Raw genomic sequence first — 27813 nt, 5'->3', positions numbered from 1 at the left:
AAGCAATCAAGACGTGATTGCTTGAAATCTCATAGATTATGATTTACTGGGAATGAAAGCAAAAATTATTTTCATTATGTTATTCTATTTTTTTATGTAAGGATTTGATACTTTAGCATATAATGCTAATAATATAAAAAAAAACATGATAGTTACATAATTTTACATATATAATTATATATAATTCATTCTTGTATTTAAACCTCTTAAGACTTAAATATTTATAAAGTATGTGATATATATTGTAAGATATACATCATAAAATCATAAAAGTTTACATTTATTACATATATATAAATGAACAAGGTATAAATACATTGAAAATCTGTCATAATAGATATTAAATTTTAGTATTTTTGTGGTGATGATTTAATAATTGATGTGTATTTCACACATATAAAATATATATATATATATATATATATATATATATAAACAAATATATGTCTGTGTATGTATCTATAAACTATATATAAAAAAATAATTTTAATGACTATCTATTTTTACCAATTTTATAACAAATGACGTGCATTGAAAGTAAAAATATCAATCCTTAACTTTTTTCAGTTATATTGAATATTACATATGTATTTATTTAACATGTATATATTATATATAAATCAACATGTAGATATATATACACATATATACATATACACATATAGACTGGTCTATATATATATGTGTGTGTGTGTGTACATATAATTATATATATACACACATATTATTATTATGTATATACCCAGAGAAGTGTATGTGTTTGTATGTGCATATATATGCATACACTATATATTATACTAGATATTATTATATTTTACTATATATATTATTATATTACACTATATATTACATAGATAATCTAAATCAAATTAAGATATCAAAGGGTTAAAATATATATAAATATATATATATATATATGTACAATTATGTAATTATCATTTTTGATATATCCCAAACATTATATGTCAAGTATAAAATCTAAATAAATCAACAGAAAATAACATAATGAAAATTACATTTATATAAATATATATCTATATATGTATATCTCTCTATATATGAAGCACCGCCAAAATAAAAGCATCACAACAAACAGACGTTCAGACAGAGTTTATTGAGCGGGGGGGCATAGCAGCGATACAGAAGAGTCTGGGATTTGGGCTTCATAGGCTGGGGGGGTTCTTCATCACATAGTCAGCTCCTGAGGGTCCACACACACACACACACACACACACACACACCCTTGTTAAAATGTACACATCGAAAAATGAGTGTGACATTAATGAGAATGAGAAGCAAGTTTGCAAAATAAAAATTTAACATTTCTTGTGGAAATGCAAATAATAATAGTAAGAAGTAGGAAATCCCAAAATGTAGTTACCATCTATTTCAAAAGATAGACAATTAGCCAAGATAGTTATTATTATTATTGTTATCATTATTCGTAATAGTAGTAGTAGTAGTAGTGGTGGTACAATTATTACTAGTGGAATTATTTATTCTTGTTGTTTTTAAATAATCATAATGATTATAATTATCATTATATTATTATTATCATTATATTATAATAATTATTAGTAGTAGTCGTGGTACTGCAAATTGCATTTACTCAAAAATAGGAAAAATAGTTTGGGTTCGCTTTTGATTTTGAAATTGTTCAAATAAAGTAAATATGCATCCACAATTCTACATGACTATAGTTTTATTATTCTTTATTATTCAGACTACCTGTAGCATTTGTAATACCACCATTAATTGCACTAATAATAAGACCGATAACAATAATGGTTCATGGTATAATGGTATAAGAATGAAGACAACAACAAATAGAATAAAAATAATCTATATATATATGAATAACAACATTTTATGTATCTTTTTATTTTTAAATGACATTTAAGTTAAAATGTTAAAATTAAGTTGATTAGTAGTAGTAGTAGTAAAAGGTGCCGTAGTATTGCAGGATGATAACTACATTTCCAAATATATTTGTGTAGATAAATATATCTAGGCTGTCATTAAATATAATTGTTTATGTAAGCCAGTGTTAAAATTCTACCTCCTGGTTTAAATATTTAGGAGGCGTATTTAAGAATATTTCTGAAAATTCAAAAGATTGATGACTCCCACATTTGATCTATTCGTTTAAGCTCCATCGAGCAATTTACATTAGAAAAAAAAATCAATTAGTTCTGTCGGTGAATTAAAACCCTCAGGTTCCCATTTCAATTAGAAACTAAATCGTTCGGTTGAACCGCGCCTCCCCCCGGTCGTCAATTAGTCCAAATGATCAAGCAATCGATCGCCGTGACATTTATAAGCGGCTTGTGTCTGATGTGTTTTTTTTAATTAAGCCATAAAAAAAAAAAACATAAATCAGTTTTAAATTTGAAACGAGGTCGTCGCTGCCCGTTATTTCGAAAGAACTACAAAAATGGCTTCCGCGCGTCTTGTTTGCCTCACTGTGAGCGCCTGCCGCCCCCTAGCGGCCAGAAGCGGTACTGCATCTCTGACCCGCAGCGAAGAAGCAAAGACAGACTCTCCTCCTCTTTTGTCCTCCAGCTTCTTCTCCTCCAACCCCTTCTTCTCACCATGATGGCGTTCACGATGTCGTTCTTGTTGTGTTTGAGGGCGCGCACGGCCTTGGCCCGCGACACGTTGGCCTGGGCCATCACCAGCTCGATGTCCCTCTGCTCCAGACCTCCTTCGTCCATCTGACGGGACACAGACAGATGATGGAGGTTACAAGGTTCTTCTCCGGGAGGTGAAGAAGCTCCTGGCGTGACGGGTACCTCCTCCTCCTCCTCCTCGCTCTCCTCCTTGATGGTGAGGCTCGGCGGGACCGGAGGGACCATCGGGGAGGAGGTGACGGGAACCTTGAACTTCTCCGCCGCCGCCTTGTGGGCCTGTTGAGACAGATCCTCGATCTGGCGGGAGGAGAGGACAATGAGGACGATGAGAACCGAGGAGAGGAGGAGATGGAGAAGAAACAAAAAGAGGAGGAGAAGAAAGAGGCGATAGAAGAGGAGAAGGTGGGGAAGGAGGAGGAGAGGAAAGAAGAGAAGAGGGAGGAGAAGGAGGAGGACGGAGGAGACCAGGAGGGAGGAAGAGAACGAAGAGAAGAAAAAGGTGATGGAGAAGGAGGAGGAGAAGCACCAAGAGAAGGAGGAACAGAAAGAAATGGAGGAGGAAAAGAAGAAGGAGGAGGCACCTTGGCCTCCCCGAAGACGATGTAGATGTCTGAGGCGGGGCTCTTGAAGACGTCGGGGCGGCTGATGACGAACAGGATGCTCTTGGACTTCCTGATGGTGATCCTGGTGACGCCGTGGACGGGCTTCAGGCCCAGCTTGGACATGGCCTGAGAGCAGAGCCGGAGGTCAAACCCCCGGGCGGCGGCACCACAAGCTTTCAAAGCGGGAGCTTCTCTCACCTTGCGGGCCTTCTTCTCGCTGCGACTCTGCTTCGGCCTGTTGAGACCTTCATCGGCCGAGGACATGGACTGGAGGAGGACATGCACGTCATTCACTCGTTCGCTCTGATGATTCAGGAAGCCGCAAACATCTCAAGGCAACTTCTCCAAATAAGCTACATCTTACTTAATTTTTCTCTTTTGCTCTTTCACTCATTCATTCATTCAGTCATCCTGCAGGCAGCGTTGCTGGGGAATGGAGTTTATCCTAGCCGTGATTGGACGAGCGGCGGAGTTCATCCTGGACCAATCACAGGGCCTCATGTAGAGACATACAACTTTCGCCCCTCTCATAGAGACATACAATCATTCACTCACTCATTCATACATCATAGACATACAACATTGGCCCTCTCACACATCTGGACAACGTAGGGTCTCCAGTGGACCTCCTGCATGTGTTTGGACAGCGGGAGGAACCCGGAGAACCCTGAGGAACCCCACGCCGTGGACTCCGATCAGGGTCCTCCTTCTTCTACTGATCTGGAGGACACGCCGGGAAGGAGGCGGACTCACGTGCGGCTCCGACCTTCGGAGGGGTTCCGGCTCCTCCAGCTCCGGAACCGAGCCCTCGCTCTCGGACTCGTTGCAAGAGGCCACTATGGAACCTGCGAGGCACACACACACACACACACACACACACACACAAATGACTGCTTCAACATCTTGCCTCCAGTGAGGGATCATCTACATCTTTATCCCAGCAACATCTGCACAACCACAGATGTAGCTGATAGGGATTCAATCTGCAAAGTGTGTTCTGCAGCCACTTCCTGTCTCTCGTGAGTGGATCGGAGCACTCACAGCTGTTCTTGAAGGACAGGTCGATCTCCTCGGACATCTTGAGGCCGTGGTTGACCGGACGGCCCGGCTGTCGGTCCCCGAGCTGATGGGATGAGAAGGGCTGGATTTCCATCTGGTTGGACGGGCCGGGGTTCCACCTGGGTTCCTTTGTGCTCTCACCGCCGCCCCCCTTGGATTGGGACCGGTGTCCGCACTGAGGAGGTCCGCCCTCATCCTCGCTGTCGGTCTCCTCCTCGGCCAAACTGGAACCTTACGGAGCGAACAAACCCTACTTTGAATCGATGGAACCGACCCGACGAAGAGATGGGATCCGTGAGGGTCGTGAACTCACCGCGGCCCCTTTCCGGGGGGCTCCTTTTCGAGGGGCTCCTTTCCGGGGGGCTTCTTTCCGGGGGGCTCCACGTGCCACTTCGCTTCACCTGCTTGCTGCTCTGAATGGCGTCCGGTTGCGATGGCGTGCAGGGCGGAGCACCAGGGACAGGGACGGAGCTGGCGCTAGGCACCGCGGGCATGCATGAAGATGATTCCTGGGTGGGCTGGGTCAGGATGCTCGGTGTTGCCGGGGACGACGAGGACAAAGGTACACTTGCGGCAGGTGCAACTGACGTAGGATGGGTTACAATGACGTCTTTGACGGTGCTCTTTGGGGGTGAGGGAGGAGAAGAGGCTTCTTGGACAGTGGTGGTGGCGGCGTGGCATGTGGTCAGTGGTGTGGACGGCTGTCGGGTGGAGAGGACGGGCTGGGATTCCTGTACCGGTGTTGAAAGGTCCCCTTGCGGGTCCTTGGAAGGGATAAGAATGAGGGCAGAGGAGGAAACCGGGGACGTCTCAGATGGAAGTTGTGGGAAAGAGTACAATATGGAGTCCTGGGTGGAAGGAGTTTCAACGGTAGTTATGTTTTCATTGACGTCCACCACGATTGCTCTCTGCTCACCGGCTTGCGGTCTGCTATCAAGCGCTCCCTTCTTCTGCTGTAGCTCTTGGTTTGTCGACACCTCACCGCAGGAGGCCTCGCTGGGACTTTGGCCATCGGGGCTTTTAACCCGCAGCTTCTCCGTCCTCGGCGTTGTCTTCTGGTGACAGCCGGACGATGAGGTTCCACCACTTGCCTTTCCAGCCATTCCCATTTGAGGACTACGCGTGCGGCCCATTGACCCTCCGTTGGCCGCGGTATTTAAGGACACCGAGCGTTTGTTTGGACGATCGGTAGTTTCCGGGCTGGAGTCGGGGGGACCGCCGCCCTGGGACACCCGGCGCTGCCTCTGTTTCCCTCTCCTCCCTTTCTTGGCAGCATGTGGTTTATCTGTGCAAAGTTCCCCCTCAGCAGTCTGACATGTAGGCTTTTCCAGAAGCTTGTGTGCAGGAGTTTTCCTCTCTATGCTCCCGCCTCTCTGTTCACCCTCTGGATTTGGACCTTCTCCCCCTGAGTTACAGGTCACGACCTGCTGGCCTCCGACACCATCTTTGGTCTTTGGTTCTTCGACCGCTATTTGAGTCGTTGAACTGACATCGTTGCTTCTTTGGCCTTCGATCTGAGAATCCGCCACTGTCGTCGGTTCAGACGGCAAACCGGTGTCCTCAGCCTTCACCAGACCAGCTCTGCTCGATCTGGACTCGTTGGATTTACACTTGGGCGTAAAGGTACCGAATGAACCGTGTAGCAAAGAAAGTGCACTGTTACCCTCTGGGCTGATTGTCTGGGCGTTGGGACGTCTTGGCTCAACTTTATCTTTTGGACATGGATCTGGCAGAGCTGCGTCCGTGCTCATTTTAACAGAAGGCACCGGCGAGCTGCAGGGACCTTCCTGGGAAGGCAGCGTTTGGGTCGCGTCCGGTATTTCGTCGATGAGACCCCGGTCTTCTTTGGGCTTCTCGTCCGGAAGCTGAGGCGGCGCCTCTTCCAGCGGGATATTAGATGTGGACTCTCTCACGCCGATACTCAAACATGGCGGCCTCACCTCCTCCGATAGGGCGTTCATGCCTCCGCGCAAAGCCGCCTCCAGTGGGTCAAAGGCGGCGTTGTTATTTTCAGCTGCCCCCCAGACATCTCTTGTTTGCGTGCCGGCACCATCGGCATCATCGTCCGGATTTAAGTTACTGACATCATCCTCTGGGAACCTGGAGCTTCCATCTTCTCCTCCGCCTGCTTCCGAGATCTCCTCAATGGACCTCCAGCGGGCCAGGTTTGACACCGCCATGGCCTCTGCCGTCGCTTCCCCATGCCCCATCGGGCGACTCTCCTTACACGTATTATTGTCGTCTTGCTCGTTGAGGACAGAGCGGAGGATGTTGTCGTAGTTTTGGTAGAGCTCGCCGCTCATGGTGGCGTCCGGGCCGGTCGTCCTGCTCTGGCCACGTGTGTCGCACATGAGCAGACCTTCCGCCTCTAACTCGTACTTCTTCCCCAAATTCAGGGAAAGGGATTCTCCCGCTCCCCACACATCAAACTCAGACCCGGATCTTACGCCCAACCCGAGCTCCAGCCGCTCGTCACACCACGCCCCGGCTTCGGGCCCGGGCTCCCTGCTCAGATCGGTCTCGGAGTTTTCCCTTTTGGGCGAGATGGCGAGGGGAGAGTGGGGCGATCCCGTTGCCCCGAGCGCCTTCTCGTTGATCCTCAGGCTGTTCTCGCCCAAGTTCTCCTGGGCGGAGTCGGCGCAGCAGTTTTCCGGGGTCGGGGTCAAGTTTTCGGCAAGTCCCGAAAACACCTCCGGGGAAGCTGACACGGGGATGTTGCTGGGGCTGGGACTGGGTTCCTTGGGTGGGGAGAGGAGGAGAACACCTTTGTTCAAGTCGTTGGTGGCGGTGGACATACTCGCGCTCAAGTAGGAACCACCCTCAGGTTCAGCAGGAGGGGCATTTCCATTCTTCTGGTCCAGTTCAGCATCAGACTCCCTGCTGACTCCAGACCTACAAGCGGCATCAACCCCTCCGGGCCCATCGGATTTATTCAATGCCGATGACACGGGTCTGCTGGCGATGCTCGCCGGTTGGTAGCGGTGAGTTTTGATGAGCAGCTTGTACGAATCTCTCTCCGGTTCCTGCGTAGGTTCCCCCTCTGAAGATTCACTGTTGCGCTTCACTCCATCGTCAGTTAGACTTGTATGTTCGTCTGCTAAATCATCTGGAGCCACTGGACTACCGGAGTCTGCCGGGGTCTCCTGCGTGGACAGATCAGAAGCAGGAGAGGGGCAAACCTCTGCAGTGAGGGTAGGACCAACAAGAGGGGTGTCAACCTCATCGCTGTCTTTCTGCTCTCCAGGAGAATCAGGAGGACCAGAGATGTCCATCTCTTCACTTGCGCCCCCATTGAGGCTGCAAGAGGACTCCGGGCAACAAGGAGTTTCCGGTCTCTGATGATCCAGTTCTGGTCCGGCGGTGCTCACGGTCACACACGAGTGTTCTTCTGGGCCGGCTTCGACGGCAGACTCCTCTTCGCTCTCTAACTGGGGTTCTTGGGATTCGGGTTCTGATTTGTTGCCGTCGGCGTCGGCGGCACCACCCAACTCTTCTGCGCTCGCCCGAGTGTGCAAAGTCTCGCCGGCGGAACCCCGCTCGGGTTCTCCTCGGACCCGGGTCGGGTCGAGCGCGTCGGTTGTCGAAGGCTCTACGGATTGTGCGTGCCTCTCGGAGCTGTACAGCTGCTCGTCTTCCTCGCCGTTGTAGGAGGCAGAGTCTAATGAATCATCTGTGTCATCCTGGAAACAAAAGGACTCATCCAGCCCCTCGTTGAGGGATGTCTCCGAGAGAGAATGGAGGAAGGATGCTGAGCTGTCCTCATCCGTGGGATCTTCTGCTGCTTTGCTGTCATCCTCTTCGTCTTCATCTTCATCTTCCTCATCTTGCTCTTCCTCCTCCACGACTTTGACCTCCACTTTAGCCTCCTCGGACACACCTTGACAATCGCCGCTGTCTTCGTTACGGTCGTCCTCCTCGGCGGCCCCGTTGCCCCGGATCTCGCCTTCGAAATCATCGTCGTAGTCGTCTTCGTCCTCTTCGTCGTCCTCCTCCTCATCGTCATCGTCATCGTCCTCGACGTCGGCCTCCTCCTCTCCGGCCGCGTAGGCATCCACGTCCTTGCCGTCGTTCCTGTCCGTCACCACCTCGTTCTCGTCCTCGGTGGGGAAGAGGGTGATCTCCATGGAGTCGGCTTTGAATATGAGGCTGGTGTGGAGCGGGAGGGAGATGAGGGAAGCCGGTATCATCCGTTCGTCCAGCGGTACCTCCTCGCCGCAGGCCGCCTGGGAAAGCACGAAGGAGCCGGCGCCCAGCCTGTCGAAGGCGCCGGGGCAGAGGGTGTCCAGGAGGATGACGGGCGAGTCGGGGCTCAGGCTGGAGGAGGCCACCGTCATGGTGTCGGTGTCGGGAGTCAGCGCCGCCGAGGAGGAGAACTCCGGGCGATCGCCCAGCATCCCGTAGCGCTCCTCCTCCGACAGGCACGCCTCCAGCTGAAGTTTCAGGCCGGTCTGGCGGGACGCCGAGTACGGCGTCCTCCCGGCGCCGGCCTCCTCCAGAGGGCAGAGGGAGCTTTCGGACTCTCCTCCGTCCTCCTGCGAGTCGCTGCTGTGGCTGCTGCTGCTCCGCAGAGGAGACGCGTCCTCGGTCACCCAGCAAGGACGACAGCTCTCTCGGGTCACCTTCACTTCGTCTTTCAGAGGCTCCTCCTCCTCCGGTATGGTCGTGCCGATTCGCGGACTCGCGCCGTACTCCTCCGGGCGGTACGAGCAGAAGTCGCCGGCTCGCTCCTCCTCCCTCTCCGAACCCGCCCGCACCTTCTCCTCGCCGACTTCGTCCCCGATCTCCGAGAGGGAGCCCACGAAGCAAGCGGGGGCTTCCTGTGTCTCCTCTGTGAGGAGCAAGTTGGGGGACGTGGAAGGGGAGGTGGAGGAGGTGTAAGAGGAGGCCCAGCTGCCTCCCTCTGCCGTGATGTAGGAGCCGGAGGGGGAGGTGAGAGGGGAGCAAAGGTCGTCGCTGTCCGAGGGCAAACCGGGCGACAGCGGGGAAGCCGGAGAGCCCGGGTACGAACTGTGTTTAAGGTGCGAGGCGTGCGATGCCATCTTGATGGGGGTGGAGGGGGCGGTGTAGTACAGGTCGGGGTCCAGGGCGGAGGGCATGCCCACGCGCTGCGGGTCCACGCAGAACGCCGGCTCGGAGAAGGACAACGCCACCGGGCAGGGTGGCTCGGGGGAAGGCACTTCATCTGGGGAGGGGGCCGCGCCCGCCGCCAGGGGGTCCGGCGCACTTTTATCAGGTGACTCCTCCTCCGGCGGGGCGGAGCTGGGGTCCAAAGGAGGGGCGGCGGTGGCCGGAGGCTGCGCGGGGACCTCCTGCTGGTCCCGTTGCTCCGCAGCTTCGCCTCCCTCCTTGTCGGTGTCCGGCTGGGTCTTCTTCGCGGGTGTCTCGGGTTCTGCACACCCGCCGCGCAGCTCCAAGGACTTCCCCTTCTGGATCTCGGTAGTCTTGAGGAGCGTCTCTTGACCCATCACCACCCGCGTGTCCATGGTCCGCGGCTCCTGGTAGTCGCTCTCCACCTCAGAACCGGTGAGAACCTGCAATAAACGTGTCACGGATGCGTGTTAGCGTTGCCGCGGCTGCGCCCCGACACCCGTCCGAGGTCACGGAACCCCCGACCTTGATTCTCTCCATCTTTACGGGAACGTGCCGGCCGCAGGGGCCGTGGCCCCCCAGCTTCCCGGACAGCCTGGGGGCGTTGTGCCGGTGGTCGGAGCCCTCCGGCTGGGGCCTCGGCGTGCCGGAGGACCTGGGGGCCGGGTAGAACAGCCGCGGCCCGAAAGGCGACGTGCACGACGGGAGGAGCTTCTGCGGGGTGCTGGGCGAAGGGGTGGAGCCACTGTCGCTGGGGGAGGAGCCACTGTCGCTGGGGGAGGAGCCACTGTCGCTGGGGGCGGAGTCTGTGGACGGGTGCCTGATCATGTCTGGGAGACACGGGCGCAACAAAGATGGCGGACGTTAGCGGCGGGATGCGGAAAGCTAGCGGGATGAATGGATGAAAGTGGGTCACGGATGAGTGTGTGTGTGTGTGTGTGTGTGTGTGTGATACAAGATGAAAAGCTATATTCTTCAACGGCTCCGGTGCCGTTGTGTCCGATTGATTACATCAATGCACAAATGTTGTGGAGGGGAAGGAAGGAGCAGAGCAGCCCCACCTCGCTCCGCTAACTGGGCCACCATGACCTGGATCCTGGATCCCACCACCCTTTCTCTTTTTATTCGTCCCCTCCCCTCCTGCCTGCGGGTGGAAGTGGCGGTCTGCAGGCCTAATGGCTACCCCAATAATAAGCTGCTGTGTGTGAGTGAGTGTGTGTGTGTGTGTACGTCTGTGTGTGTGTGTGTGTGTGTGTGTGCTGAGTCACGCCTTGGAAACTGAAATTCGCCACGGATGTGAGGCGATGCACAGTAGAGTGCGTACAGAGCATCACACACACACACACACACACACTCACACAGACCGGGTTAAACCATGTGACAACCCCCCCACCACGCACACACACACACACACACACACACACACACACACACACACAAAACCAGCCTGGACATCCTAACAGATCCTGGATGCATTTAGGGCGTCTACCAAATGCTAAGCTAGTGCTAATATGTACTAATATAATTAGAATTAGACCCCCCCCCTTCACAATAAAACCTTCCGGACTGTACCATGTCCTCCCCCCCCAACGCGCTCCAAACCAAGTTCTCTGTCAAAAGTTGAGATGTGGTGGGTGGCGGGTTGTGGGTGTGTGTGTGTGTGTGGGGGGGGGGTCGTTGTTGCCACGCTGCTGTGTCATGTCCCCGGTCGTGGGGGGGGGGGGGGGGGGACTGCGCATTGGGCGTCGCTGATGGAGGGGTGGGGGGGGGAAGACGAGGATGACAAGGGGATTTTTTTTGGGGGGGGGGGTGAAATTGTGTTTTTTCGGGGGAAGGGATGCGTCTCCATCCTGGTGATGGAGAGGAGGGGTGGTGGTGGTGGTGGTGGGGGGGGTCAAGGGGAGGCCAGCGTGCAGCTGAATCACGGCTCGACATCCCAGAATAATAACAGGCCGACGCTGCGCAGCCCCGCGACTAATTCCTGCTGCGCACTCCTCTTCCTCCTCCTCCTCTTCCTCCCCTTCCCAGCCCGCCCAGCGCGGCTCCTACCTGCTCCCGGGGGCTGCGGCTCCTCTGCTCCCGGCTCCGGACGCTTGTCGGCGGGGGCGGACCCCCGGGCGCTCTCCCCCGGCATGCCTGGCTCGACGATGGGGCATACAGCCGGAGGAAGAGGAGGATGAGGAAGAGGCGGAAGAGGAAGGATGCAAAGCAACTCCCCCCCCCGATCCAACCCAGCCTACCTCCCGCCTGCACCACGTGTCCGCCTATGGAGGAGGAGATGATGGAGGGAGGAAGAGGAGAGAGAGGTGGTGCAGAAGTGATGCTGCTGCTGTGTGTGTGTGTGTGTGTGTGGATTGAAGCATCGTCTAAATGTGTGTGTAGACTCTGCAGCATTCTCTCTCTCTCTCTCTCTCTTTTCCTCCCTCCCTCCGTCCAGGCTGTGACTGGGTCCCGGGGAGGTGATGTCAGCACATTTGCAGCTCCAGCTTCCTCAGTGCTGCCGCGGGGGGGGGACGAGCAGTACTGCAAAAACAACACACACACACACACACACACACACACACACCTCCTTCACCTTCCCCTGCTCCTTGACGCTTGCAAAAAAAAAAAAAAAAGACTAGAAAAAAAAAAGTGTAGGATGAACAGATGGAAATAGAAAAGGAGAGGGAGGAGTTGCCATGGCAACCGAAAGTTTCCGCAGAGGGATAGGGGTGGCGGAAGGTCCTCTGTTCGTCGCCCCCCCCCCCAACCTTTTTTGAAGGTGTGTGTGTATTTGTGTGTGTGTGTGGAGGGGGGGGGGGGTATCCACCTGTCCAGAGGGAGGCCATGTTTCCACGGCGACGACGACACACCACTCGTCGAACCCAGAGGCCTCGTACGGGGACGTCGCAAAACACCCTCGTGCGCGTCGCCATTAGCGTGGGATGCTAATGGGACCTTCGTTACCCAGCAGGGTTTGTTTCCTTTGTGTTTCTTTCCAACGGGCGACAAAATGAAAGCCTGGCTTGCAACTCTTACTCAAATCCGGCCTCCTCTTCGAAGAAGTGGACGCCACGTCTTCATCGACCACGTTTGCATCGTGGGAAGGGAGAAACGGGGCTTCCTTTTTCCTCTACTTCCTGGGAAGACTACAAAATAAAAGCTCCTGAGGATTAAATCAAACTGTTGTTTATGATAAAAATAAAGTGTTTTTTTTCTACTTCCTGTCAATGGACTACAAAATAAAAGGCTGGCTCTCGAGGGATAAAAAACATATTATACGGATCTAAAACAATATATAATTCAGCCGGCGAGGAGACGCGGAAGCCAGGTCTTGGTCTGCCAATTTTACATCACCCGAGAAAAAAAAAAAAAAAAAATCCCTGCTGGAACAAAAAAAAAAAAAAAAAAAAAAAACATCACCCGGAAAAAAAAACCCCACAAAACTCCTGCTGGGACAAAGAAAAAAAAAAAAAAGTTTACATCACCCGGAAAAAAAAAAAAAAACTCCTGCTGGAACAAAGAAAAAAAAAAAAAAGTTTACATCACCCCGGGTTCTCCATCTTATCTACTTCCTGTCGACAGACGACAAAATAAAAGGCTGGCTTTAAAATCAAACTCTAAAATGAAACCATTTTACAGATCAGGAATAAAAGCCCAGTGCCTGATCTTTTGTCGGCCATGTTGCGACCCCCCCAAGAGGAACGAACAGATCGGAGATCCATCAACCCGTTTATTGATATCTGCGTTTTTCTTTTTTCCAGAGGTAGTTCAGGTCGCCCTGAATGCCGCCCGAAACTTCACGCTGGGGCCGGCGGTCTCTGCCCAGCTCCCAAAAACATCCTTGCTGACATCTCCTTGGAAACAGGGAAAGCCCCGCACGTTGCCAAGGGAACCAAAGAGACTATATACCCCCCCCCCCCCCCCCCCCCGACCCCCACTTGCTTACAGAGGTGTGTGTGAGCTCCTCTGCAATGCTGTGGGTGTAAATAAATACGCAGGCGTGTGTGTGTGTGTATGCGTGTTCCCTCTGGTCCCAAATGTCCAGGTCATCTTCTGCAGAGTTCTTCTTCTCTTCTCGGGACGAAGGGCGTCACTTTGCGAGGTCCTCGGCCACGGCTTTGCCGATCTTGTCCCTGAGGTAGGCCACCCTCTGCCGGTCCGACTTCAGCTCCATCCACTCGTAGTACGGGACCTGCGACGAGAGAGCGGGGGTTCAGAGCCGGAGATGTTCCGGGGGAGGGGGAGCGACCAGGAGGCCCTCGATTTGAGCATCTCGCCGACTGTCAAAGGCAGGGGAGGCCTTAGGCGCCGGGGGTGGGGGGTGTCCTACATGAGAGGAGAGCGTGGATTGGCCTAGATGAGACGGGTGGCTTACAGCTCTATTTATACCTCGGCACTGCAGCAGGAGACGCCTGGCGCTGCTTCTCAGCCTGACGGTGGAGTTCAACCCCTCCAACGGGGGCGACTGCACCCCCCTTTTCACACAAGGGACTCATTTACCCCCATGGTCTCCATGGGCTTCTTGTTTTTTTTTTTCCCCCAAAAATCAGGCTGCAGATGGAAGGGTGGAGGTCACTGCATTGGACTTCCAGTCCAGTGGGGGCGACGAGGAGGAGTCAAAGGTCAAACAAGCCTGAGGGTTATTATCAGTTATAAACGAACAACTTCTTCTTGTCCGTAAAGCTGACACTGTCCTCTCAGAAATCGTAGAACTCCATCATATCAAAAAGACCTACTAGAACCCCCTCCTTTCTCAAGAAAACTCTTAGAACCCCAACATATCAAGAAAACTCCTTGAACCCTGTCATATCTAAAAGAACCCCATCATAGTTCAGAGAACCCATAGAACCCTACCGCCTAGTCAGATCTTCATGCTCCCAGGACACGGGTCTACCTGAACCTGTGGTTCCTGTAGTTCCTAAAATCAGAATGTGAGTGTCCAGATATCAAGCTGCTCTTCTCTGGATCCCCTCTTTGTTTAAGAACAGGATTTGAACCTTACTTTTTAAGAATGCTTATAGTTAGCATTAGCCTAGCCCCTGGTCATGCTGCCATGGGCTTACTCTGCCAAGGGACATCCCATGATGCACCCCTTTCCTTCCTCCCGTTCCTGTCTGGACTCCTGATACGAGGCTCAGATTCTCCGGAGTCCCCGGGGTCTCATCGGTCAGGTTCCCAAGGGGCCGTGGTTTAATCTACAGCCGCATCTCACCAGGTCATCTTTCTTTATGAATATCAAAGCTATTATTGTATCACGTCAGCTATTAGCATGTAGCTGTTAGCCTTGTCGCCGTCTCTAAGTGCTTGCTCCTGGAGGAACAACGAGGTTTTGCCGATCATCTCAAAGACCTGCTCTACATGGAAAGTACCATTTCCAAACTGAGTTGGGATTCAAAAGGACCTGGGGTCGAGGTACAGTTATATGTCCACGGTTGCTATGTTAAAAAGAGTGTGTGTGTGAGATCCCCCGCCGGCGGAGGCGTCCGGTCACCTCCACGGTGATGAACCCGGCCAGCTGCAGGTGTCTCCTCATCATGGTGAACCGCCCCAGGAGGTCCTTGCTCTTGGAGCCAAAGTTGGGGAACTCCCAAGCCAGGAACGCAACCCTGCTGACAGAAGGACAAGAGCCAATCACAGATCTGTGTTTGGGGGTGGGCGGGGACATTTACGAATCATGTGACCCCCACCGCCGAGCATCGGCAGGTAGCTCCTGTCCTTCTCCACCGCTGGCGAGGTGCGGAGCTCGTAGCGCCGATAGGTCGAGCGGCTGGTTGTCGCTGTCGAGCACCAGCTCCCCCTCTGGTCGAGAACACAGGAGACACCATTTGTGTTTGGATATCCACCATTGGGATCTCAATTAGGTGAAACCAAGATGAAGAAGCCCTTCTTACCGATGCTCCAGCCGTACAGAGTCACCACCCCGGTGCGGAGAGCCTCCACCCTCCCGCCCACCAGGCTCAGCAGCGCTTCTCGGAGGCTGCTCTGCAGGGGGGTCGGCGGGGAGCTGCCCTGGAGGCCGAGCGTGGCCAGGTGGAGCGGGAAGGCTTCGGCCTCCAGGAAACCAGGGTGCTCCAGGTGCAGCGTGGTGGCGATGTGGAGGAGCTTCAGACGGTAGTTCTCCACCCGAGACGGGCCGCCATCTACCAGGGGCAGAACGAAAACCAGGAACGTGACAGCGACCGACAAGGACCGGGGTTTCGAAGAACTCTTAGAACCCCATCATATTAAGAGAACTCTTAGGACCCTTCAGTCATAGGACTCTTAGAGCCCCATCATCTCAAATACCTCCAAGTACCCCAACATATCTCAAAGAACCCTAAAAAGCCCCAATAATATCTTAGAGCCCCTTATCTCAAAGAACTCTTACAACCCCATCAACATAAATAACTTAGAACCCCATTGCATCGCAAAGAACCCTTAGAACGCCATCAAATCTCTGAGGACACATCTAAAGAACTCTTAGAACCCTTTATCTCAAAGAACTCCAACATATTTCAAAGAGCCTCGAGAGAATCCCATAACTTGGGGAAGTCTCAGACCCCCATCATGTCTCAGAGGACTCTTAGAACCCCATCATATTTCAAAGAACTCCTAGAACCCCTTTTTTTCAGGGGACTCTTCGAACCCCATCGGATCTCAAGAGATATGCCCCAGGGTTCCCAAGGTTCCCTGAAGGCTCCCCTCCTACCTGAGAGCTGGTCCAGGTGCTGCTGCTGGGTAAGCGGGAGGAGATGTTCGGGCCTCGCCTGCTGCAGGACGCACAGCGACCAGGCCACGTCGGTGCGCAAGAAGGGCTCCAGGCCAGCCAGCGCGGCATCTATCACAGCGTGCACCTGAAGGCGACGCGGTGCCGGTCAAGCTGCGGGGAATTCGGCCAGATGTTGGGCAGTGCCGGGAGCATACCTGGCCGAAGAAGTCGTCCCGTTTGCTGGGCTGGAAGCCCAGCCTGGCGAAGGTCATGAGCAGGTTGCCGAGCTGGAGCCTGCTGTAGGTCCGACTGTTCTCCATGTAGTGCTGCGCAACAACAACAACAACACGTCACCACGGAGATGCAGGTGTGAACCGGACTGCAGGCGGAGCGCAATGGGTACTGACGTCGGCGAAGGCCTCGAACAGCGGGATGTGGAGCCACTTGAGGTAGCCCAGGGACTTGGCGCAGCGCGTCACGTCCACGGCAGTGAGTTCAGGGACCCTAGGAAGAAGCTCCGACGCTATCCGCTGGAACACCTGAGACTGCTGGAAGTTCAGCTTCCCTGTGGGGCGGAGGAGACGGGTTGATGACGTGTACCCCGATACCGGACCCTGGCGGCCATCTTGCCAGGGATCTGCTCCTCCTTCTAGGAGTTTCTGGGCTTTGTATTTGGACGTCGCCATGATGACGACCTCCTTCCCCGAGCTCCCTGCTGGCCGCCAGAAGGCGTTGCAGGAGTTCTGAAAGGGGCAAAGATCTTCACCTGGGTGGGGTGGCGCCCTCTAGTGGCCAACAGAGATACTGCATGTACTGCCATCACAGTTTAGGTTGATGAGACTTTTTTTTTTTTTAACTTTCATAAAATCATTCCCTATTGTTTTCCAGACATTTAATTGAATGCACCACCCGTTCCCCGAGCGGGGCGTGTTCCTACCATAGGTGAAGGCGAGGTCCAGCAGCAGAGGCGTGGAGAGCTCGGAGGAGGGTCTCTGAAGGAAGTGGTAGGACAGAGCTCTGAGGAGGGGAACCGACCTGCGGCCCTGAACCGCCAGCGACAGGAACACCTGCCGGATTTCCTCGGCCGAGAAGCTCTCGGCAAGTTCCAGCGCCTGAGGAGGAGGAGGAGGAGGATTCACGCTTTCACGTAAGTAAACATTGCAGCAAAACTGGAAAAAAAAAGCTTCCCATGTTTATTGACATTTAAAGTAACATTTGAGGGGGATTTCATTCTTTGTTTTAAGATAGTTGGGGGTATTTGTTCAAAAGTAACTCTCAATTTATTTTAATTGGATGGTAGAGTCGGGTCTGAAAAATTACACTGGGAATAACATTGTTTTTTTGTGAAAAAAACAACGATACAAATTTTATTTCTACTATTTAATTTCGATTATGTTTGTATTTGTCTTTAATATTTAGATGGTGAAACATACTGCAAAACTTGGAATAATTATGAACAGATTCAGATTTTTTTTTTTTTTCCTGAAATCATTTTGGCACAATTGTTCAGGTTCACGTTTCTCAAACTAGATCTACACCCAAAAATACATATAGAAATAACTATATATGTAAATAGCAGTTTGACAATCTCCTTGTGCTTAAAGCCAAAGTTATAGTAAGAGGACTCATAGTTATTACACGGTTGTTACAGTGTTCATTCTGCAGCTATAGAGTTCTCAGACGCCACCTCAGATCTTTCTCACCATCGAACCAAACTTCATCTCCTGGGACGTCGGCCTGCTTCTACGCACCTTGTCCTCCAGCCGGTCCATCAGCGCCGGCGACATGTGCCGCCCTTTGGCCATCAGCGCGCTGACCGTCTTGGCGTCGGAGATCTCGGTCCAGCGCAGCTCCAGCTGCTTCAGCGCGGCGCCGACGATGGCGGCGTCCTGCGGGGCTCGCCGGCCCGCGCCCCAGTTCACCAGAAAGCCCAGCTGCTTGTAGGTGAGCCGGCGGAGGCGCCACATGACCTCGGTCCGGACGGAGCCGATCACGGGGTCGTCCTCCGGGACGCCCATCGCCCAGAGGGCCCGCAAGACCGACACCAGGGCGCCGTTCCACACCGAGGAGACCTGGAAGACATGATCATCCATGAAGACCCAAACCTGAACGCCGGATCCCTTCCCGCCTCCTCACCTGTCGGGTCACGGCGTCCTTCATTTCCGCCAGCCTGGGATCCGCCGCGGCGTCGGACGCGTCGCCGAAACGGCCCCTCGTCTTCAGCGTCAGCTTGGTCCACCTCACCAGGGCGCCGGCGGCCTGGTTGGCGTTGCCCCCGTGTTCGGCCCACGCCTGCAGGATGTCGTCCGGCGCCGCCGCCTTCTCCGCCAGCTCGTCCAGGCGGGACCGGGGCGGCATGTTCCGCGGCGCATCGCGCCGGGGCATCGCCTCACCCTCGCACAGCTGCCGCCGTGACGACCATGACCACGTGGCGGCGGCGTTGGCGGCGTGGGGCTGGGCGGAGGAAGCCCTGCAGAGGAGGCGGGCGTACCTGGCCAGGAGGCGGCCCGCCATCAGGCTCAGCGGAGGCGGGTTCACAAGGGAGGACGCCTTCTCACTGCTGGGTCAGCATCCCCGACATCCGGGTCTGTGGGCGCATGATGACGTCATTGTCATGCGACGCGGCCACTCAACGAGACGTTCGGATTAAATAAGAATGACATTTAAGGCATTATTAAATGACCGGAAGTCAGATGAAGAGGTTTGACTTGACTGTTTCCGGAGTGGCGGCGTTTCCGGTCAGTTCGGACGCGAAGACAGACCGTAATAATACAGCTTCAAAAAACGACAACAAACAGCGCGGGCGTGACCGGAAACCGCTGCCGAGACCGGAAACCGTGGCGATAAAGCGGGACACCGACCTTTACCGGGGGAACAGCCGGTGGTTGAGTAACGCCGCCGTCACGTAACGCGGAACCCTGACCTTGTCCCGGGGAGAAGATGAGCCCACGAGCGCCCCGCGTCTTCCCGCTTCCGCTTCCGGTCGGGACGTCTCCCACGGGCACACACGCACGCAGGCACGCACGCGCCGAACCCTTCCTTTGATGGACGCGTCTCACATGGACGACCTGTGGGCAGCGGCGGGCGCGTGTGACTGACGTCGGGCGACGTCGTTGCGTCACCGACTGACGCAGGGGGCACCGGAAGACAGGCACAGGAAGTGGCTCGGATTTGTAGTTTAAATCATTACATTAAAACTACATTTTATCTGATTTAATTCTATTTTCTTTGATTTCTTTTGACTTCATTTTTATTCGTATTCATTTAATTTTAATTTAATGTAACTGTATTTCATTTAATTTTAATTTATTTTATTATATCTAATTTTATTTCATTTATTTTGATTAAGCTTGTGGTTTCCCTAGAGAACTGATTGACATAAAACAAAAGCCATATGAATCTCAATTGTGTTATACAATGCTAAAGTAAATATGAAGAGATGGGATTCAATGTTATTTTTAATTTGACATAATAAGAATAAGAATAAGAATAAGAATACCTTTATTTATCCCGAAGGTAATTGTTGTGCCAGAGTTTCAAGTAAAACATACTTACATCATGTGTCACTTATTATTCTGATCATATTTGGATCATGACTTTTGATTTGACGATTTAGCAATATCATTACTATTACCATTATGATATTTAAATTATTATTATCATTATATTTTTAGCCCGATCTCGTCACTCCCTTTTTCTATCATTTCAATAAAGCATAATAATAAGGGTTTTAGAGGAATAAAACTTCTGGCGTTGTTCTTCAGCCTCTGGTCTGAACTTCGTCTCCTTCCCCAGCTCCACGTTCACCTCCCGCACTCCACTTATCTCTTATTTACCTTGCGTGGAACCACAGGATGTCGTCAAAGTCACCTTAACTCCAGCCATGGTTGCCAGGCGACACCATACCTTTCAGCCGGGTTTGGATTCAAAACACAACACCTGAGGTTGTTGGTGTTAAATAACCGCGGCTTGGATTTAGATTCATCATTTTGCATCTAGGTTGGACCCCCCCAAGGGAGGCACTTAGAATAAGCCACGCACGGTAACCCACGGCAACCAACCAGAGCCGGGACGCCGGAGGAGCCGGAGCCACGAGGAGGAACGGCAGCGTTATTACACCTTCATAAACATGTGGACACTTTGGAGGTCCAGAACCATCAAGGAGCTGGAAACACAACACTCAGAAGGGACAGCTGATAGATAGATGCAGTGACTTTGTGAAGTTCTCACCTTCTGCTGCTGTTTGTCCTTCTCCCTTATCACTTGAAAGAAAGAGAAAAAAGAAAAGGGGGAACGTGCTCACTGGAGATAAGGAGCAGAAAAGACACAGCGGCTTACGCATTAGCGATAGCAGTGAGTGTGTGTGTGTGTGTGTGTGTGGCCTGGTTAGGGGTGACATTGTTATTACGCAGGGGTTAATAGAAACAGATGGAAGGGGTGTGTGTGTGTGTGTGTGTGTGTGTGTGTGTGTGTGTGTGTGTGTGTGCAGGGGCGAGGGGGGGGGGGGGCAAGTTTCAGGTATAAAAGTCTAGTCCAGGACGTCGGTCCCGTTTCCCGGCGATGTGTGTGTGTGAATGACGGCGAGAAGCGGCGGCGTGTGTTCAGGACTGCACCGATAACCATCGCCAACATTTCGGGGGTGAAAAAGGAACGCGTCGTTTGGACCTCCATCGACCTGGGAGAGAAGGTCCACGTCACCCCTGCAGCCATGAGCAAGAAGGTGGGACTCACAACATCTCACACACCCGTTAGCTAACGTGCTATCAAAGCATTTTGAAAGGATACATCAGGACACACAGACACACACACACACACACACACACACCTCCTGACCTCTTAAATGTCTCTCGCCCACCAGGGCACCTACGACATGTTCGAGATGGACGGGCAAACGGACAAGAAGAAGAAGAAGATGAAGAAGCAGGAGAAGCTGGAGGGCATGAAGAAGGAGATGGACATAGTGAGCGATTGAAGAGCGAAGATCTCGTCGGGGAAGCGTCGGCTGTTTTGATTGACGGAAGATCAACCCGGGTGTGCTGATGGTCCTTGTTTCCTCCCGCAGGACGACCATGAGATCACCATCGAAGACCTGGAGATGAGATACAACACCAACGTCGAGAAAGTGAGTCCCTGCTAGCATCGCGCCGTCTCCACCGCACCTTGTGGTCCTCGTGCGCAGGGCTCACCCGTGTTTTTCCGCAGGGTCTGACCAGCAGCTTCGCCACCCAGGTCCTGGAGAGGGACGGCCCCAACGAGCTGAAGCCGCCCAAAGGAACCCCAGAGTACGTGAAGTTTGCCAGACAGCTGGCGGGGGGGCTGCAGTGCCTGATGTGGGTGGCGGCCTGCATCTGCTTCATCGCCTTCGGCATCGAGCTCGGGAGGGGGAACCTCACCAGCTTCGACAACGTGAGCGAGACCTTGTCCCGCGTTCAGATCGCGGAAAGCAGTGATTACTAGCTACACGTTCCCACGGTAACGCCTTCTCGCGTTCTCCAGCTGTACCTGGCCATCACCCTCATTGCTGTCGTCGTGGTAACGGGCTGCTTTGGTTACTACCAGGAGTTCAAAAGCACCAACATCATCGCCAGCTTCAAGAACTTGGTGCCGCAGGTGAGTTCCACCGGAAGCCCGTCCGGCTGTGTCCATGTAGCGTCATCAGCCCGGCAGACAGATTTTGCTTCTCAGGAGCTGTAAGACACCAGCCTTGGAGTCTCGACACCTTCGCGGATGACTCGACCCAAACTCTGAGACTCTTTCATCCTGTTTCTGCCTTGGGTTACAGCAAAGGGTTTCATCTTACACTGCGTAAGAGTCCCAGAGGGACTTGTGTCTCCCGCGTGAACTTTCCAACAGGCAGAAGTTCTTCGGTTTTGATCATAAAACTCAACTGGAGACTCATCTTTGGTGACTCGTGTCTTCACCGGACTCGAACGCCGGGGACCTCCAACCCGACTGGGAGCCGAGCTCTAGGGATTCAACCTCTACGAAACATTTTTAGCTATTCTTTTCTAATCCAACTGTCAACCTCCCCAAACAGCAAGCCATGGTGATCCGTGACGGGCAGAAGAACCAGATCAACGCTTACCAGCTGGTTGTCGGGGACCTGGTGGAGATCAAGGGAGGGGACAGAGTCCCTGCGGACATTCGAATCATCACGTCTCAGGGCTGTAAGGTACAAAACTGACATTGAGCGTTTGAGCCGCCCGCACCAGCGCTGTATCTTCTCCAAACAATGGCGCCTCTCGACCTGTCGTGGTACCCTGAATCGGCGCTCCTACCGTGGCAGGTGGACAACTCGTCCCTGACAGGAGAGTCTGAACCACAGACCAGGAGTCCGGAGTGCACCCATGAGAACCCCCTGGAGACTCGAAACATCGCTTTCTTCTCCACCACCTGCCTGGAAGGTACGATAGTAGATACCTTGTTGTTTTTCAGCAGTTTTTGTCACGGCAACACTGAGCCTCGAGCGCCTCTCCTCTCCAGGCGTAGCCACCGGCATCATCATCAATACAGGGGACCGTACCATCATCGGTCGGATTGCCAGCTTGGCGAGCGGCGTTGGCAACGAGAAGACGCCCATCGCCATAGAAATTGAGCATTTCGTGGACATCATCGCCGGTCTTGCCATATTCTTTGGGTTCACCTTCTTTGTGGTTGCCATGTTCATTGGCTATGCCTTCCTGGAGGCCATGATCTTCTTCATGGCCATTGTGGTCGCGTACGTGCCAGAGGGACTTCTTGCCACAGTTACAGTAAGTAAATGCCGGTGTTCAAGTCCTGTTCACTCAAATATTTAGATGTGGCAGCTTCCAATCAGAAGCATACCGAAGTGTCCTTGGGTAAGACACTGAACCCCCAGTTGGTGCCAATGGTCTGGTTAGCGTGTTACAGGGGATCAGTAGTTATGCTATGCTAAGTAGCAATGCAGTAGCTTTTTGTATCATGAACAGCTAGCGGTATTGTTTTCTCCTGTTGTTTGGCGTGTTTTGTTGATAGCCTTAACCTTAGAAACCACCTGTGTGGAGGCTAACGCAAGCTAACTTTAGCCATTGTTGTTGTTCATGGGTCCCACGGAAAAAGATTTGTTTTTAGATGAATATCACCTACGGGGTCTCTGCCGGCAGGTCTGTCTGTCTCTGACCGCCAAACGTCTGGCCAGGAAGAACTGCGTGGTGAAGAACCTGGAAGCTGTGGAGACGCTAGGTCGGTATGTCGACAGACCCGGCCTGGGAATGATGTCACACTGCATATTTACATAAGGGATAACAATCTCTCGGGTATCATGTGAAACCAGCAAAGTGTGCATGTCCGACCTTCAAATCCCGACCAGGTTCGACCTCGGTGATCTGCTCCGACAAGACGGGAACCCTGACGCAGAACAGGATGACCGTGGCTCATCTGTGGTTCGACAACCATGTCCACGCCGCCGACACCACGGAAGATCAGTCAGGTAAACGGGAGGGTGACGGAGGGAGTCCAGTGGCAGCATTTGGTTTCAAAATGTTTTTAAATACAAATTATCCGCTAACCCCGCGGCCGTCTGCCGTCCAGGTCAGAGCTTTGACCAGTCATCAGAGACGTGGCGTTCACTGGCCAGGGTCGCTACCCTGTGCAACAGAGCTACCTTCAGACCTGACCAGGAGGGTGTCCCTATACCAAAGGTGCAGCTTTACAGTAGCCTCTAGCACAAAAGCATACCTTCAACTTCTGCATAGCATAGATAGTTGTTTTCAATGTGGCGGCCATCTTGCTTCGTCACACAGAGACTGGTGGTGGGAGATGCGTCAGAAACAGCCCTTCTGAAGTTCACCGAGCTCACTGTGGGGAACACCATGGATTACCGTAACCGCTTCAAGAAGGTGGTGGAGGTGCCCTTTAACTCCACCAACAAGTTTCAGGCAAGGGCAGAAAAGTGACTGGACTTGTGAATGCTAGCAAATTGTTACTTCAGTGTTTACGGCTGGAATGAATGGTGGCTATAGGATAAACAGGGTTGTTCCACTACAGTTCAAAAACACTGGTGGCATTAAATGTCACAATGAATAGACGTATTTTATATATTTTAGAAATGGTTATGTCTCTCCATCATACACAACTAGCTGTAGTAGTGCTAGAAAGTAGGTTGAGGCCAAAGTTAAAAATAACAGGCGGATCAATACACTAAAATAATGGCTCCAAAAGGGTACTGGATTTGGTGGAGAGTCTTATAATAGTAATATCAATCAATATTTGTGTAGCTTAGCATAGAGCTGCCCCTTGCGTGAACTGTATATGAAATGGTCGCTGGATCTTTACTACCAATGAAAGGTGTTTCCTCAGGGTACTATCTCGAGTTGAGTATCGGCAGCACCGTCTAACTGAATCATATATCCTTTTCGTTTTGTTCTGATGACGTAGCTGTCCGTCCATGAACTGGACGATCCCCTGGACCTACGCTACCTGCTGGTGATGAAGGGAGCCCCGGAGCGGATCCTGGAACGCTGTTCCACCATTCTGGTGAAAGGCCAGGAGCTGCCTCTGGACGAGCAGTGGAAGGAAGCCTTCCAGACAGCCTACATGGACCTGGGAGGGCTGGGAGAAAGAGTCCTGGGTTCGAGATTAAAATCGAATCATTGTCGGGGAGCATTTCTTTTTGTCTCGTGGTAAAGTACTGACCGAGGTTCAATGGCCCTCTGCATCCAGGTTTCTGTCATGTCTATCTGAACGAGAAAGAGTTCCCCCGAGGATACCACTTTGACGGCGATGAGATGAATTTCACCACATCGGGATTGTGCTTCGACGGTCTGATCTCCATGATAGATCCTCCTCGGGCCACGGTGCCCGACGCTGTGATGAAATGCCGCACCGCCGGTATCAGGGTACGCTCTTGTCAACCGTCTCTTTGAGTTTCTCGGAAGCCGGTCGCTGGGTGTCTCACGGACTCGTTTTTATCTTAAAACTTGAGGTCGTCATGGTGACGGGGGACCATCCCATCACAGCGCGTGCTATAGCGGCGAATGTCGGTATCATCTCTGAAGGCAGCGAAACGGTGGAGGACATCGCCCAGAGGAAGAGGATTCCCATTGAACAAGTCAACAAGAGGTACTCGCATCGCGGCGCTCCACCATTTTGAATGTTTATCTGCGAACCCTGGCATCACTTCCTCTGTCGCTGCTGGCCGTGCACAGAGACGCCCGGGCATGCGTGATCAGCGGCGGTCAGCTGAAGGAAATGAGCAGCGAAGAGCTGGACGACGCACTGAAGAACCACCCGGAGATGGTGTTTGCAAGAACGTCGCCCCAGCAAAAGCTGATCATTGTGGAGAGCTGTCAGCGCCTGGTAAGCATACATGTAGACAGACTGACACTACAGAAACAAATATCTAGCACTCGTGCTACTACAAGAGTAGATAGATGTAGTATCTTCTATCGAATGGAAGAAGTAATCCAGTGATACGTTCCACCCCCGCCAGGGTTCGATTGTTGCTGTGACAGGCGACGGCGTGAATGACTCTCCGGCTCTCAAAAAGGCCGACATCGGCGTCGCCATGGGCATCGCTGGGTCAGACGCCGCCAAGAACGCAGCAGACATGATTCTACTGGACGACAATTTTGCGTCCATCGTCACCGGAGTGGAGCAGGGTGGGCTTTACGCCGCAGAGCAAACTGGACTAAGAACTGACTCTGGAATTCTTTGGTCGGCCAGTAGTTTGACCTCGGGTTCAGCACAATGTGGACTTGAGGCTCTGGACTTGACCCTTGCCTACGCATGATTAGGGATAGTACTGTGTCAACTTACAGTACCTTTGACAGATGACTCTGCCTTGACTCAAAATTGAGCACTAGAGTACTACATCCCGAGTACTTGATTTCATTCATGGTCTCATGTGATATCCAACATGCTTTACTTCTGTAAGAGCACTACAGACGGGGGTGCCACAAGATGCTACCCGACCAAACTAAAGAGACATCAGACTGAGATGCCGAAGAAGTAGAAGTTGATACTTGTGTTTTTTGGCGTGTTCCACCGCAGGCCGTCTAATCTTTGACAACCTGAAGAAGTCCATTGCCTACACGCTGACCAAAAACATTCCCGAACTGACCCCATACCTGATCTACATCACTGTCAGCGTGCCGCTTCCTCTAGGCTGCATCACCATCCTCTTCATCGAGCTGGCCACGGACATCGTGAGTCAGGAGTTTGACCTTTTTCAGTCGCCTCATCCAGATGTTCCCTCGAGTGCTATTATCTAAGGTGGGGTCCTTCAGTCATGCGAAGGAAGCCTCTTGACGCTAATGTGTCCCTGTTCAGTTCCCCTCCGTGTCGCTGGCCTATGAGAAAGCAGAGAGCGACATCATGCACCTGAAGCCCAGGAACCCCCGTCGGGATCGTCTGGTCAACGAAGCCCTGGCTGTGTACTCCTACTTCCAGATAGGTGAACCTACCTACCTGCTATCTCCAGTCTCAAATGCTAACATTCCTTGTGAGCAACCTCACGTAGCACAACAAACATATCAGCCCTTTTTTTTCCCTTCTATTCCAGGAGCCATCCAATCTTTCGCAGGTTTTACCGACTACTTCACAGCAATGGCTCAGGAGGGCTGGTACCCCCTCCTGTGCGTTGGTCTGCGCTCCTACTGGGAGAATGTCCATCTCCAAGACCTGCAGGACAGTTATGGACAGGAATGGGTGAGTTTGGGTTTTGCCCTGTCCTTCGGGTATGAGCTCGCTGTCCGCCTTCTCCTAACTCCACTCGCCTTCTTTACCAGACCTTCAGTCAGAGGTTGTACCAGGAGTACACGTGCTACACCGTGTTCTTCGTCAGCATAGAGATCTGTCAGATCTCCGACGTGCTCATCAGAAAGACCAGACGTCTCTCCGTGTTCCAGCAAGGCTTCTTCAGGTCAATGAATGTCCATCGCTTTTCTCGAACACTCAGAGTAGCCTACGTTAATAGCAACTAGCATGTTAGCGTGGGTATTTTTGCTTTTTTACAAACAACTTCCTGGAAGACAATACTATCAGGTAGAGTGCTTATGCGTTCACTTCCTCCTGACTGTGCCGAACTTCATGACCTTTCTGTGCTCCACTGCAGGAACCGGGTCCTGGTTACCGCCATAGTCTTCCAGCTCTGCTTGGGCAACTTGCTCTGCTACTGCCCTGGCATGCCCAACATCTTCAATTTCATGCCTATCAGGTAAAGTCCGGGCGGAGCCTCATCCGCCTCCTTGGAGGCATTCATCCAAACTGTGAGTGATGTTTGGTGTTTCCCCTCCAGGGTCCAGTGGTGGTTCGTTCCGGTTCCGTACGGCATTCTGATCTTCGTCTATGACGAAATCAGAAAGCTGGGGGTCAGGAGGTGCCCAGGAAGTAAGCCGCTCATACTTATCCCCTTCTTCTGTTTACTGCGATCGATCAATTGCCGCAATAATCAATACTTGCTTTCTCAGGCTGGTGGGATCAGGAGCTGTACTACTGAGGTCCTCGCGCATGGAAGCCACCTTCACCTGATTGGCCGTCCGTTCTCCACCCCTTTGTATTTGTACCAATAAAGGGCTTCAACACCAGCAGCATCCTGTCCTGCGTAAAGGCTGTACGTGTGTGTTAGCTTATTTCCTAACTTGGAAATTGGAGGTCGACCAGGCGTCAGGGGAGAAGGTCGTTCGGCGAACGTCAAGGTTTATCCACAACCTGATTAGATCGGTTGATGATTACACTTCTGCGGAAAAAGCGACGCCTTTCAGCGCAGGAGAGACGGAGGCGGAGACTCCCTGCTGTGTTTCCA

At 52.2% G+C, this 27813-nt stretch overlaps 3 protein-coding genes across 4 annotated transcripts; 1 reads left to right on the top strand and 2 right to left on the bottom strand.

Annotated features, from left to right (window-relative positions):
* Window positions 1-1095: 1095 nt before the first annotated feature.
* nacad (NAC alpha domain containing) lies at window positions 1096-11994 on the bottom strand. The gene is made up of 10 exons (XM_086155377.1): window positions 11429-11994; window positions 9905-10209; window positions 4605-9822; window positions 4274-4522; window positions 3986-4077; window positions 3431-3499; window positions 3212-3358; window positions 2793-2927; window positions 2592-2714; window positions 1096-1201 (listed from the first exon to the last, which is right to left on the bottom strand). The coding sequence occupies exons 1-10, from the start codon at window positions 11511-11513 to the stop codon at window positions 1187-1189; spliced, it is 6438 nt and encodes a 2145-aa protein (XP_086011503.1). The 5' UTR covers window positions 11514-11994; the 3' UTR covers window positions 1096-1186.
* Window positions 11995-13073: 1079 nt separating this feature from the next.
* On the bottom strand, window positions 13074-19118 carry tbrg4 (transforming growth factor beta regulator 4). 2 transcript variants are annotated; one of them, XM_086155375.1, is made up of 11 exons: window positions 18911-19118; window positions 18186-18636; window positions 17801-18121; window positions 16987-17161; window positions 16457-16614; window positions 16265-16375; window positions 16050-16194; window positions 15253-15501; window positions 15049-15160; window positions 14853-14967; window positions 13074-13553 (listed from the first exon to the last, which is right to left on the bottom strand). In XM_086155375.1, exons 2-11 carry the CDS (start codon window positions 18561-18563, stop codon window positions 13452-13454), a joined length of 1866 nt encoding a protein of 621 aa, XP_086011501.1. In that variant the 5' UTR covers window positions 18564-18636; window positions 18911-19118; the 3' UTR covers window positions 13074-13451. The 2 variants fall into 2 exon arrangements, with proteins under 2 accessions (XP_086011501.1, XP_086011502.1); XM_086155376.1 differs by having other exon boundaries at window positions 18973-19114.
* A 1487-nt stretch (window positions 19119-20605) lies between these two features.
* On the top strand, window positions 20606-27598 carry LOC147229751 (potassium-transporting ATPase alpha chain 1). Its single transcript, XM_086155374.1, has 24 exons — window positions 20606-20769; window positions 20908-21009; window positions 21112-21171; window positions 21252-21455; window positions 21546-21659; window positions 22087-22221; window positions 22336-22453; window positions 22533-22801; window positions 23174-23252; window positions 23380-23499; window positions 23601-23710; window positions 23813-23947; window positions 24447-24639; window positions 24732-24907; window positions 24994-25130; window positions 25217-25367; window positions 25501-25669; window positions 26061-26215; window positions 26340-26463; window positions 26572-26717; window positions 26798-26931; window positions 27124-27225; window positions 27307-27398; window positions 27479-27598. Exons 1-24 carry the CDS (start codon window positions 20758-20760, stop codon window positions 27505-27507), a joined length of 3066 nt encoding a protein of 1021 aa, XP_086011500.1. The 5' UTR covers window positions 20606-20757; the 3' UTR covers window positions 27508-27598.
* The last annotated feature ends 215 nt before the right edge of the window (window positions 27599-27813 follow it).

Source organism: Fistularia commersonii, chromosome 11 (assembly GCF_037954325.1).
Source record: "Fistularia commersonii isolate RoL2024-O1a breed Wild chromosome 11, RoL_Fcom_v1.0, whole genome shotgun sequence".
NCBI lineage: Eukaryota > Metazoa > Chordata > Actinopteri > Syngnathiformes > Fistulariidae > Fistularia > Fistularia commersonii.
Note: the sequence above shows the minus strand (reverse complement) of the source record. Positions and strands in the feature narration are given on the sequence as shown.

Coding starts and splice junctions, on each gene's coding strand:
- nacad (XM_086155377.1), bottom strand. CDS start 11,513: ATGCCGGGGGAGAGCGCCCGGGGGTCCGCCCCCGCCGACAAGCGTCCG. Junction 3,359..3,430: donor GCGAGAAGAAGGCCCGCAAG/GTGAGAGAAGCT, acceptor CTCTGCTCTCAG/GCCATGTCCAAGCTGGGCCT. Junction 2,715..2,792: donor GCGAGGAGGAGGAGGAGGAG/GTACCCGTCACG, acceptor GTGTCCCGTCAG/ATGGACGAAGGAGGTCTGGA.
- LOC147229751 (XM_086155374.1), top strand. Junction 26,216..26,339: donor TCGAGCTGGCCACGGACATC/GTGAGTCAGGAG, acceptor GTCCCTGTTCAG/TTCCCCTCCGTGTCGCTGGC. Junction 27,399..27,478: donor GGTCAGGAGGTGCCCAGGAA/GTAAGCCGCTCA, acceptor TTGCTTTCTCAG/GCTGGTGGGATCAGGAGCTG.
- tbrg4 (XM_086155375.1), bottom strand. CDS start 18,563: ATGGCGGGCCGCCTCCTGGCCAGGTACGCCCGCCTCCTCTGCAGGGCT. Junction 16,195..16,264: donor GGGACGACTTCTTCGGCCAG/GTATGCTCCCGG, acceptor CGTCGCCTTCAG/GTGCACGCTGTGATAGATGC. Junction 13,554..14,852: donor CCGGGTTCATCACCGTGGAG/GTGACCGGACGC, acceptor CTCTCGTCGCAG/GTCCCGTACTACGAGTGGAT.